Source organism: Mauremys mutica, chromosome 12 (genome assembly GCF_020497125.1).
Source record: "Mauremys mutica isolate MM-2020 ecotype Southern chromosome 12, ASM2049712v1, whole genome shotgun sequence".
Lineage (NCBI taxonomy): Eukaryota > Metazoa > Chordata > Testudines > Geoemydidae > Mauremys > Mauremys mutica.
In genome coordinates, this window is record NC_059083.1 from 68,490,424 (window position 1) to 68,503,074 (window position 12,651).

The window sequence follows — 12,651 nt, forward strand, 5'->3', positions numbered from 1 at the left end:
GCCCTCGCGGGGAGGAAGGGGAGCGGTCCCTCAGCTACCAAGTCCGCAGCCCTTAGGAGAGCGATCCACTATAAGAGTCAGCAGCTGGAGACAGGGGGAGAGAGACGGTGGCTCAGTGGGGGAGGAAGGGTGTGGCCCAGGGCTTGGTACTGAGGGGCAGGGGAAGATGCAGCCTGTGGCCTGACTGCAGTGGCTGGTGGGGGTGAGAACTGGAACGAGATTAACAGGGCAAGAGACAGAACCTCCCTCCATCAGTGCAGCTTCTGGGACTCGTTCCTGTCCTGGCTCTGGTCCCACTTCCTCTTAGGCCCCCAATCTGCCAGTGATAGCTGGTGAGAAAAGATGGGGGCTCTTCTCCCCCAGGCCTCTGAGTGCTGGGCCCCCTGCTCCTGCAGAAGGGGTCTGGGTCTGCTGCTCAGGAGGTGCTGACCTGCCTGTAGGCTGCCTCCCCAGCAGCACCTCTAGTGTGAGGCTTGGCTGCCCAATGGCCCTGGCACTGATGGGGTCTCTGCTGGCTCCCCCACGGCAGGGTGGCGTAGACGTGAACATCCGAAACACCTACAACCAGACGGCCCTGGACATCGTGAACCAGTTCACCACCTCGCACGCCAGCAAGGACATCAAGCAACTGCTGAGAGGTGAGCTGGGTCTAAGCGTAACGCTGGGCTCTGATCCACGTGCTCTGGAATCCCATGGGCAGAACCAGGAACCCTGCTGTAGGGAGCTGAGTGCCCGGCTCTCACCTGGCATTGGCAGGGAGAAAGCCTTTCTATGGGGGCATGTGTGGCAACATCCCAGTCCGCCTCCAAACAGGCCCTCAGCTAACCTGACTGAGTGCTCAGGCGAGAGGCTTCAATACCTATAGACACAGGCACTGGGGTGCCAGCTTTGGGGGTGCAGCATGGACCGAGTTTCTGGCCGTGCTATTAATGTTCTCTATCTCTCTCTCCCCCCTTCTCTTTTCCTGTCCCCTGCCCTGTTCTCCTGCCCTGTCCCCACGCTTCTCCCATGCTCTTTCTTCCCCCTTTCCCTTCTCTTCAGAGGCATCAGGAATCCTGAAAGTCCGAGCTTTAAAGGATTTCTGGAACCTCCACGATCCGACTGCTCTCAACATCCGGGCAGGAGATATCATCACGGTGAGCAATCACCTGCAGCTGTGCAGAGACTATGGCTAATAAACACTGGAGTAGCTGGGAGCTTCCCCACAGCCAGGGACCCTGCGTGTTCCCTGCAGCACCTCCTGCTGGGCATGGCTGGGAGCTGCCCATAGCCAGGGACCCTGCGTGTTCCTTACAGCACCTCCTGCTGGGTGCTGCCCATAGCCAGGGACCTTGCACGTTCCCTTCAGCACCTCCTGCTGGGTGTGGCTGGGAGCTGCCCACAGCCAGGGAACATGCATGTTCCCTACAGCACCTTCTGCTGGGTGCTGCCCGTAGCCAGGGACCCTGCACGTTCCCTACAGCACCTCCTGCTGGGCATGGCTGGGTGCTGCCCATAGCCAGGGACCCTGCACGTTCCCTACAGCACCTCCTGCTGGGCCTGGCTGGGAGCTGCCCTCAGCCAGGGTTCCTGTATTATGCCATGCCCTGTCTCCTGCTGGTGCTGGGACACCTGTAAGGAGTCTCTCGCTCAGGGGCCTAACGCTCTCATGCCCGCTGCCTCGCGCAGGTCCTGGAGCAGCACTCCGACGGGCGCTGGAAGGGGCACATCCACGACACTCAGAAAGGCACCGATCGGGTCGGCTACTTCCCTCCCTCCATCGTCGAGGTCATTAGCAAGCGGACAGGTCAGTAACACACGCACCGCCCGGGGGGGGGTAATCTCTGGACTTCTCCCACCCTCACTACAACCCACCCCAGCAGCCAGTGGGAAGTGGCAGCGGTGTGGCTCTCTGGCTGACAGCACCCCCTCTGGCCTGGAGGACTGGGGGCTGGTAGCGCAGCAGAGGTGGACAATAGCTGCAGATGGGCTCAGGTGAGCTGCTCCCAGCTAGGGACTGGGAATCAGATGCCCCTTTGTTTACAGGGGGAATAAGTCTGGTGTCAGCGCACTCCCTGTGGAGGTTGGGTCCAAGTCCCTGCAGCGGCCCACAACTCATCCTAGCACTGGGGCAGCAGAGGTTGCTGCGGCTCTGGATGGTGGAGCTGAGGGGGTCCCTAGGCATCAAGTGTGGCTGTGGGGGGAGCTCAGGACTGACAAGCTGGGGTGCAGGGGCAGGGAGGAGTTAGCAGAGCTGGGTATCCTGGGGCCCAGGCCTGGCCTAAGCATTAATATCTGTTCCTAGTGCACTGAGACAGGAATGATGGAGCCAGGCCCCGTTCGCAGGGCCAGGGAAACTCGGGTACAGTCCTGGCTCTGCCCCGCGTTTGCCAGCTGCACACTCACCCACATGAGCCCTTCCTCTGCAGGGCCCCCCAGAGGCACAGTGCTGGGGGTATTTCCGGACCCTGCTATGACTGATGCTGCCCTCTCCCCTTCCACACACTCTGCTCTTACACGAGTGTTTTGTCTTTAAATGCAGGCATGACTCTTCCCCGCATGGTGCCTGCACACCAGCGCCAGGGCATTGCCACCCCTCCCAGCGGGCTGCAGCCACTCCCAGGTGATGCTCTGCAGCAGGCACCCTACGGCCACCTCACCTTAACCAGGATGGCCCCGGGGCCTGAGAACTCAGCTCGGGTCGCTGCTGGGGAGGGCTGGACAGGGGCTAGTGTCAGGGAGCCCTTCCCATCGCCATCCCGCCCAAGAGATGGAGAAAATCCCCTTCTGGCTCCAAGCTGGAGATTAGACCAAAGCAGCAGCCTCAGGGAAACCACAGCTCAGGGGACTGTAGAGGTTGACCCATAGATACCCCACATCCAGCCACACACCTGCCATGGCTGCACCCCCTTTCCAGCCCTTTCTCTAGAAACGGGATTGTCCTGTGGCGCTAAGAAGGGTGAAGCTGAGTGATTCTCTGGAGTCTTGTGGAGGTTGGGCCCCGTGCCAGTGGCAGGCAGCGGAGTCTGGACAGTGCGCCTCTGCCGAAGCATGTGGGTCTCTGCACAGGGAACGCCATGCCCTGTGCAGGTGCCAGTTCTCTTCCTCTGGTCCCACAGCATCCTCTCACAGCAGCTTAGTCCAGGCCCGGCCCCAGCGCCAAGGGGATACGGGGATTGGGAGGTGCCAGCCCCAGGGCGTCAGGCTCCTTCTCCAGCACTCAGTTACATGGGCCCCGATGCCTCTTCTCTCTCCATAACAGCAGGAGACAGGAACAGCGTGGGCAGTGAAGGCAGCATTGGCAGCATTCGCAGTGCTGGCAGCGGGCAGAGCACTGAGGGCACCAACGGGCAGGGCACCAGTATCCTCATCGAGAATGCCACGGTAGGAGGGCAGATACAGGGTGCCCGCTGCTCTGTGTCCAGGGAGCAGGGCAAGTCTCACAGGAGGTTAAGGTCCAAGGGGGACTGAGTCCACCAGAACCCCAGGGCTACCCTCAACTCCCCCCTCGGCTTTCTGAGCCTTGATTGCCTTGAGCTGCCCCTTGCAGTCCCATGGGTTCATACTGACTCAGGCCCCTACTGTAGTCCACCCCTGCCCATTCTCCTTCTAACCCACCCTCTCCACCAGTGACTTGGACGTCCCAACCCAGTTTCTCTGAGCCGATGGCTTGGTGGTGGTAGCAGCATACTGAGCGTCGGGGAATGTGTCTATATTGCACATTCTTGTGTCTGAACTGGTGAGACCCTTGCAAGGCCAGAATTGCTAAAACCACCCAGATGGAGAGGAGCCTTCGGAAACGCAGCCCTGCCCCACAGATGCACAGGGTTTGAGACCATCTCTGACCCCACCACTGGGACCCAGCCAGGGGTAGTTACTGCAGTGAGGGGTGTGCACATTACAAACCCATCTGCAGCCGTCACTGTGCCAGGCGTACAGAGCCAAGTGAGCTCAGGGAGGATCTCCCTCAGACTGGAGTAGTAGAGCCTTTATCCTCTAGCTGTAGCCCCCAAAGAGGCTCCTGGCCACAGTTGACTGCATAGGTTCCCAGGGCCCTGTTCTCCTGGTGCAGGATACACAGACCTCCTGTCAAGAACGAGGCCCCGGGGCAGGGTTCTTACCACAGGCTGTGCAAGGCAGTCCCAGTGCTGTCACGCCTGTGCCATCCCTTCCTCTCTGCCGCTGTGTGAGAATTGCTCAGGGGCTGACCCAATAGACCCAGTACGAAGTCTCAAGTCCAGACCCACCATATCAGACCCTTCTGATTGTCTCTTCTCTCTTATGAAGCCACTTCCCCCTGGTGGTGAGGATCTACAACAGCACCTCTTAGGATCAAATAGCCAGAATGGGCAGCTGAACTCCGTGACAGGTAAGCACAGAGATTGCAGGAAGAAACACGGGCGGTGTCTTGGAGTAAGTCAGAGCCACCCTCTGTCCCCCACTGCCCTTAGAGCTCCGTGCCTGTGGATCAGGCTCACCGCCCCCAGCAGACACTCTCAGGCTTTCTTGGCAAGACAAAGCCTGAGCATGTCCCACATCTTGCCCTGTTGCTGCAGGGGATGGTGCTGTGTTGACATTGGAGGGTGCCTGCAGCTCGTTCTAGACTATGTTTTTCCTTTTACAATAAAAGAGAGGGGAAGGGTCTGGTCTGGTCTACGGTTAAGTACAGGAGCAGGGATCAGGATAGCTGAGTTCTGTTCCCAGCTCTACCCTAATCTTGCTGTAAGACTATAAGTCACATGTCTTCTATGAGCTTCCCCCTCTATAAAATGTGGGAGAGATTTGCCTTTCTGCCTCCCAGGGTGTAAGGATAGTGCCGTAGCGCCCTCCCCCAAGTGAGATGGCTACAGAAATGCTGTTATCCCTCTCCACTGAGTCAGGGGGCTTGGGAGAGCTCAGGAGGGCTTGCTGAATGCCCCCTTGCTGCTGGTCCATGGCTCACTTCCTCTCCAGTAGCGGGGGATGGGAGGGAATACTTTCCCTGCTCTGCTCCCAGCCTGCTCAGGGATGGTATCAGCTGCAAGAGACAAATTGTGTTTTGAGAGCAGACAAACCAGGCTGCTGTGCTCACGGCGCGGGGTCAGAGCTGGGTGAAGGCTCCAGCTCTCTGACGTGCTTTGGAGGAGTTGGAAGCAGAGAGGGCTTTGAAGAGGGGATAAGGCAGCACATGGCTGGCAAGCAGGACACCTGGGGTCTCTGCTCTGCCGCTGGCTGTCTGGGTGACCTTGTTAACATCCCTGCCTTCCTCAGTGCAGCAGGGCTGAGAGTCCTGCCCCCAGCAGAGGGTTAATGAATTGTGGAGCAAGGTGCTCTGAACTATTCACACTACAGGGCAAAATGTTCAGCTCCTCACAGTCTCTGTGCAATGGAGTCTCATCCTCTGGCCCATTCCAGTAACTACCCCCACCCCCTCTCTGCTCAGGAACCCTTGGGCGCCAGAACCTGGCCAACTGTAACGCCAGCAACAGGATCTTCTCTCACCAATACCTCCGCCCTGAACAGCTCCTGGAGGGAAAGGTACCTGGGCCCCTGAGATGGGCTTCAATGCTACAGATGGGGGTGACTGTTTTAGAGCAGGGATACAGGCCTGGCCAATCCCTGGGTTCACATTTTAAGCAGCTGCTACCTTTGACCTATTGGCATGGGGGAAGCTATGATGAAATGGCCACCTCTCAGCTGAGCCTCACCCTTCCTCCACAGGCACAGGTAGCAGCAGGGGCTGAAGAACACTACGGAGCATGGGGGCAGAGAAGCAGGTCTGGTACAATCCAGCTCTTTCAGGATGCTCTTGCCCTATTCCTTTTATTCCAGCCAGTTTGACAGTACAGGGGTGGGAGTCAGTGACCAATGTCCCTGTCCCAAGGGGACGTGCTGCATTGCACAGAGCAGCCTGGACCGTTTCTGTCCCTCCCCGGCCCATGCAGCCACCGTCATGAGCTGTTCTGTGTCGGCTTCTCTCTCCAGGATGCAGAAGCCATTTACAACTGGCTGAGTGAGTTCCAGCTGGAGTTCTACACGGCCAACTTCCTCAATGCCGGCTATGACGTCCCCACCATCAGCCGCATGACCCCAGAGGTAAGGTCAGGTGGGTTCAGGGACTACTGATGAGAGCCTGGCCACAAGGAATAGGGCAGTGCCAGGGTCCAAAGGCAGGGCCCAGCCCCTGCTGCTCGCCTTTTCCAGTGACTGGCACCACACCGTAGACTCTGGCTGGTGGAGGGTCCCAGCCACTCTCTCTCTGTAGCTGGTATTTTTAGAGCATCCATTGCTCTAGTACAAGCACTAACCAGTGCATCTCCGAGGCATTCCCTCCCTACTGCAGGGGGAGCTGCTGACTCCTTGCACTACATCAGCTAACTTTTCAGCATCCCCATTAATGAAGGGCAACCGCTGTGTTTGTTTTAGGACCTAACAGCCATTGGGGTGACTAAGCCGGGGCACAGAAAGAAAATCTCCACTGAGATTGGACAGCTCAGCATTGCAGAGTGGCTGCCCAATTACATTCCTGTGAGTACTGGGGGCATGTCTTGTCCTTTGCACCAGCACTATGGGTGCCCTGAGGGTTTTCAGCCACATGCTGGGCTCTGTGCACTTTTCCTTGGGGTTGGGGCTGGCACCGGTTCCCACTGTGTGTTCATGAGGCAGCAGGCCCAGCAGACTCAAGTGAAGGTTTTAATGAGAGTCCACAGTGGGTCATACAGTGAGCCACAGAGGGACGAGAGAAGAAACAGGGCAGAGCCATCCGTTGCTGGGGTGCTAATGAAATTGTCCCTGTTGCTGTTCTCTGTAGGCCGACCTGATGGAGTGGCTGAGTGCCATTGGGCTGCCCCAGTACCATAAGAAACTGGTGAGCAATGGCTATGACTCCATCAGCATCGTAACAGACCTGACGTGGGAGGACCTGCAGGAGATTGGCATCAACAAGCTGGGTGAGTTGCTGGGAGATGCTCAGCAGCCATGAAGGTGGAAAGCAGCTAAATGTATCAGTCAGGTGTAGAATGGTGGAGCCTCTGGCTAAAATCCAGCCCATACCATGGTAACTGCAAGGTCTCGGTGTAATAGCTAGTGCTCAAGGGTCCACAGCATTAAAACCACAATTGTCCTTCCTGTGGGCCATGGAAACTGAACTCTTCTTTCACTCCTGTGCCATCTGCAGGCCACCAGAAGAAGATCATGCTGGCTGTCAAGAAGCTGACAGACATCCGCAAGAACTTGAACCAAGCCGAAACCAATCCGGCAAGACGCAAAATCCCTGGGGCCCTGGACATAGTCACCATTGAGTCTGTTGAGAATGGAGAGTCCCAGTCTCCACACACACCCAAGATGATAACCTTCCAGGACAGCGAGCTGAGCTATGAGCTCCAAACAGCCATGTCCAACAGCTGCCAGGAAACGCTGCCCATGAAGAACACTCAGGGGATGTCACGGAGTCAGGAGAGTATTGGAGTGCGCTCCAGGGGGTCAGGGCATTCTCAGGACAACATGTTGTCCAGGACCATCCTCTCCAGCCATTCCCAGGAGAGCCTGGGCAGTGGCAGCAGCAGCAGCAGCGGGCACTCTTCCACACAGCCCCGGCAGAAGGAGAACGCTAGCATTCTGCCAGGGAGACCTAACCAAGATAATTACGGGAAGGTTATTACCCAGCTGACCACCCAAGAGGGACTGAATGGCTACTCCAATGGGTGTGGGGGAAGCCCTCTGAAAGAGAGGAACCTCCCTGAAGGGACCGATCAGTACCAGCGGCCCGTGGCTCAGAAAGGCACCGTTCCACTGTTACAGCCATCCAACTCTTTACCAGCAGCAACCCCCTGCACCCCACCCCAGACGCCCAATAAGGGCACAGCACCCTACGTCTTCATGTATCCTCATATCTCCTTGAAATCCCCCAGTGTTCCTGAGCAGCCCAAGAACCCAGCGCACCTGTACCCCCAGTTCTCCTCTTCCCAGAGAAGCAATCTCCAGTCATCAGCTCAGAAAGCTTTCTCCTATCTCCATTCCCACTGCAGTGGCACGGAATCACCATACGTGTCTCCAAAGCCTGGTGCCACCCTGGACTCCTGGCAGGCTGGAGAACAGCAAAATGGAGACACCTTCAAGTACAAGAAGCGCTCTCACAGCCTGAACCGCTACGCTCTGTCGGATGGCGAGCATGAGAAGGAGGAGGTACCCACTAGCACTCTGGGCTCCTACGCCACCCTCACCCGGCGCCCGGGACGGAGCCAAGTGCCACGCACCTATCTGCAGTCAGACACCAAGGTCGTTCGCAGCCAGTCCTTTGCCATCCGGGCAAAGAGGAAAGGGCCTCCACCCCCTCCGCCCAAGCGCCTGAGCTCTGTCTCCAGTGCCCAGGCTGTGGAGACAGAAGGGGAGCAGGGTCTGGAATCGGAGAGAAGGCCGACTGCTGCCCAAGAGTCGGTGGATGTGGCTCCCTCACCATGGCTGGGCACCAGCGATGCAGGCAGCAGCCAAACAGTGACAAGCAAGGCTGCAATGCTCGAGGTGTCCACTGTAGGTGGGAGTCCACCAAAGCCCCCAACTCCAGATCATCAGCTAGTTTCTAGAGCAGGCTCAGATGGTCAGCCCTGTGGAGCCAGGGTCTCTGAAGGCTCCTGCAGCACAAGGCTCTCGGATAATGAGAGAGACGCCTTTGAGAGCAACAGGCCCCGCCGACGCACGTTTAGCGAACCCAGCGTCACCACGACGGAGGCCTTGCAAAGCAGCCTAGAGGACGTCCAATCTGACACAGAGGACTGTGAGATCTCATCATCGTCCTCTCAGAACAGCTCCAGTGAGTGCATTCCATTTGCAGAAGAAGGCAACTTAACCATCAAACAGCGACCAAAGCCTCCCGGGCACCACAAGGCAGAAGCTACCAGCCTGGACTCTGAGTCCAGCCCCCCGACAGCTGCCAGTGTGGGGCCTCCCTGCTCTTCTGCTGGGAAGGAGCTGGGAGGAACCACAGCGAAAGAGTTGGAAGTGCTGGAATTCAACCTCACAGAGTCTGACACGGTGAAGCGGAGGCCCAGGTACAAGGAGAGAGAGCCACTACAGACTCTGCTAAAAGCGTTCAGCTTGGCTGGCCAGAGCCAGGCTCTTGCGAATCCGCCCCCACAATATGCACAGGCCCAAGCCGTAAGCATCATGGGCCCAGCGCCGGAGCCTGGGGGAAACGGAGACGTTTTTGATGACGACAGTGTGGAATTCAGAATTGCTGAGATTGAGAAGAGCATCCTGTCTCTGGAGAAGGGGATCAAAAAGCCTCCACTTTCTCTGAAATCAGCCAGCCCTGGGGAGCTGCATGGGGGTGCTGTCCTCCTGAGGACCTCCACTGTAGGGCCAGGTACATGCAACATATCGTTTGTGTTCAGAGTGAGCTAAAAGCTCCTCCTCCGGGGGGAGGGAGGGTTTGTGTAGGGAGTACGGGGGCGGGGGGGGGCAGCTGTCAGCTACACCCCTTCCTAGTATGTGCATGTAGAGGCGCTTGCACATGCAGGGGTGAGAGATGGGCTTTGGCAGCAGAGGAGCTTACAGCGGCTTTGTCCTAGCTGGCTGGGCTGGGTGTCTCCTCTCCCAGAGCCAATGTACCCTGCATGGGGCCAGGCCTGAACTAGGTTTTATCTGTTCCCTTCCAGATGCCTCAGCCAAGCACACGTCTGTTGCGTCTACAAAACTGGTATTTTCAGGGCCAAAAACAATTTATCAGCAAGTCCTGCAGCCCTCCCGGAATATCATTGCCCCCTGGGCAACTGCCGAGATGGCACCAGAGGTGGCAGGATCCACGGCTGCTGCCTGCCCGTCGAAGCTGGAGATTAGCAACAAGGCAGCCTTGAGCAGCGGGATGCCCATTTTTATGAAGCCTTTGAGTGCCGCTCCGGATCCAGCCCTGGCTCAGCAGAGACTGGAACAGACCAACTCTTCCCTGACAGCTGCGCTGCAGGCTGCTGAGAAAAAAATAACAGCCGAGGAGTTGGACAGGTGAGGGAACAGCCGGGCCGAGTGGGCAAGTTATCCCTCAGCCACGTATTCCTCAAGAGTGCCTAGAAACACTGGGCCAGGTTCTTTCTCAACTTCCTCCACCGCTGAGCCAAGGGCCCATCAACCTCTGTCGCAGCACTGTTAAAACATGGTTCCATTGCGCGGTGGGGCCCATGCAGGCTAGCCCCGTTCCTGAGCTGTGCACAGGGCAAGGCTTGAGCAGTGGTAGGGTCCCACCTACCCCTTGGTTTGGGGGAGGCACTGGGGCCCCCTTGCACTGTTGGCTTCAGAGGGCACCAAGGCCTTCGCTCGTCACAGGGCCTTACCCATCCTGCCTTTTCTTTCTTTCCCTCTCAGTCACTACGGGGCTACGCACTCAGCTAACAACATCCTGGAAGACATCAGCAACATGTTCGATGACCTGGCTGATCAGCTGGACGCCATGCTGGACTGAGACTTGGTCGCCTGCCACTCATCCCCAGTTGCTGTGCTAAAGCCTGAAGGGGGATGGCCCTGAACTCTGCCCAGGGATCACTACAGCTGCTCTGATCTTTCTCCCTCCTGCACTTTAGGGCTTGGAGTGTGCACCTCCCTCACCTTTCCTGGCCCAGTCACAGCCCCAGGGAATTTCCCATATGTCCCTTTGCAGCTGCAGGAGACGAGCACAAGGAAGAGGCAACTACACCTTTCCGCCCTCAGCAGCGTTTGAGTGAGTGCAGTAACACTCACTCCTGGGGGGCCAGCCTCCCCCAAGAAATGAGCTCCTCTTCCTCTGACCTCCACACAAAGCTTCCTCAGGGGCCTTCTCCTCACTAGCCCCAGTGCTGAGTCCTGCCTCTTATTATTTAAACCCTGCCAAAAGCACGTTGAGGGAGAGGACCTCCTTGGGCAGGCACAGCAGAGCCAAGCACTTAATGCGCAGCCCCGGCAGGGCCTGTCGGCTGCTGAAATAAGACTTGTTGCAGCTTGGCAGCTCTCTGGTGAGAAGAAACCTGCCTGCTTTATTTGGTGCTTTTTAAGCACGTCACTGTAAGGCGGCGTGTAATGCAAGTGGATTTAAATCCCCACAGCAATGCCCTCAGAGCCGCGCTGGCACGTCTGTACCCCATAAAGGAGCAAACAGGCTCAGCACTTCACAACAGCTTTGTCAGGAAATTAAGATCTACCTGACCCCCTCCCTAAGCTTCCTGCATGGATTCATTCCTGGTAAGTGGCTGCTAGCCAAAGACTGGGACGAGCATCTTTTGGGCTATTCAGTGGCAGTCTGGCTGGAGCATATTGCCCTCTGCTGGCTCTGATTGTAAGAGATCCCTACCCACACCCTCTGCAGTATTGCATAGCCAGTCAGTTGGGCAGGAACAGGTTGTGTTTTTGTGGCAAACATGTTCTCTTCTTTCCATGTGACCACTCTAGCTCAACTCTAGGGAGGGAAATAGACCTGGAACAAGACTCAAAGCTGAGTTGGAAGCAAAGATGTTTTTTAAATGCTAGCAGCATTTGGGGACCTGTGAAGATGCTTCTTAACCCTACTAAACACTGACCAGCTTCTAGAAGAATGGAGCTAGAAACGACCTCACTGCACTAAGTTAGTTTTAGCTCCCTGACAGCTACTGTAAATAGAAGTTGGATTCACTCACCTCGACAGGGCTGAAGCAAAGGAACAGCAGCCTCAATTTTTTCATTCCTAGCAGCAGTTATAGCTGGAGTGCTTTAAGAACAAATTTTTCTTGAAGGATCTGTATGGGGTCACCTGAAATGCCAAACTAATGAATGCACCAGAGCAATAAAAGGGAAAATTTGCACATTTTGTACTAAGGGGTCATTTGTTGCCAAAACCACCAAGCAAATCTAACTTTTAAAAATTAAAGCTAAATTATGAAGGTGACTGAAGGAAGCAGCAGCCTTCCTCATGCCCCAGGGAAATTTGCACCTCAAACTATTAGACTGTTTACGGCATCAACTCTCCATGCACTGGAAAGAGAGCAGCCCCTTGTAAAAGCCACCCATCCCAGCCCATGTTTTTCTCAGCGACTTACTCATTTGCGTGGTAATCATTTGTACCATGATCCCTACTGGCAGGAGATGGAATTCATGCCATTCAAGCTTTGTTTTCACATAGAAAGCAGTCAGGTGGCAAGGTCAGGCTGTAGATTTGACGCTAACCCATCTTGGCCCTAGCTAGTCAGTATCTTTGTACGTTACGTTGCCTGAAATATGGCCCTGTGTGAAACGGCAAGTGCTACAAAAGTGAACTTTTAAAAATAGCTGCAACCAGTGGCACTTTATAAAAAAGGGTTTTCATGTCCCACAAGTTGACTTGGGACTAGTCCAACTTTTTCAATGTTGATAAACTGTAAATTTTTTTTTTAAAAGACAAAGTGTATATATTTTAAATGTGATTATATATTTACTAACCAGATTTCAAAGTGTCATTATCTAGGGACAGGGATAAGAGAGACACTGGGGTAGAGCTGCATTACTCTGAGCCACCACAGGGGCAGCAGAGTGCTGTTCTTATGGTCATTAACAGAATTACGTATTTGTTTTTCTCTCAGAGGAATGCTTATTTTTCAAGTTCTAGATCTTTATTTTAAAGATATTGTATGCTGTGTAAATTATGTATGGACATGACTGTGTCTAACAAACCCCTGTTCTTTGCAGCCAGGGAGCTAGGGAAAAAATAGTCCACTTAATCGC

At 55.8% G+C, this 12,651-nt stretch overlaps 1 protein-coding gene across 7 annotated transcripts in view; it reads left to right on the forward strand.

Annotated features, from left to right (window-relative positions):
• CASKIN2 (CASK interacting protein 2) overlaps nucleotides 1-12,373 on the forward strand; it is a 147,119-nt gene extending 134,746 nt beyond the window's left edge. For 3 of the 7 annotated variants that reach the window (XM_044982720.1, XM_044982721.1, XM_044982719.1), the window contains 13 exons: nucleotides 530-638; nucleotides 1,042-1,136; nucleotides 1,669-1,786; nucleotides 2,522-2,602; nucleotides 3,242-3,363; nucleotides 4,267-4,348; nucleotides 5,402-5,496; nucleotides 5,944-6,054; nucleotides 6,385-6,486; nucleotides 6,770-6,908; nucleotides 7,136-9,319; nucleotides 9,612-9,954; nucleotides 10,312-12,373. In XM_044982720.1, the coding sequence (XP_044838655.1) occupies nucleotides 530-638; nucleotides 1,042-1,136; nucleotides 1,669-1,786; nucleotides 2,522-2,602; nucleotides 3,242-3,363; nucleotides 4,267-4,348; nucleotides 5,402-5,496; nucleotides 5,944-6,054; nucleotides 6,385-6,486; nucleotides 6,770-6,908; nucleotides 7,136-9,319; nucleotides 9,612-9,954; nucleotides 10,312-10,408 (3,678 nt within the window). In that variant the 3' untranslated portion in view covers nucleotides 10,409-12,373. The remainder of the gene's footprint in view (nucleotides 1-529; nucleotides 639-1,041; nucleotides 1,137-1,668; nucleotides 1,787-2,521; nucleotides 2,603-3,241; nucleotides 3,364-4,266; nucleotides 4,349-5,401; nucleotides 5,497-5,943; nucleotides 6,055-6,384; nucleotides 6,487-6,769; nucleotides 6,909-7,135; nucleotides 9,320-9,611; nucleotides 9,955-10,311) is intronic. The other 4 variants (XM_044982722.1, XM_044982723.1, XM_044982724.1 and 1 more) reach the window with 4 other exon arrangements.
• The last annotated feature ends 278 nt before the right edge of the window (nucleotides 12,374-12,651 follow it).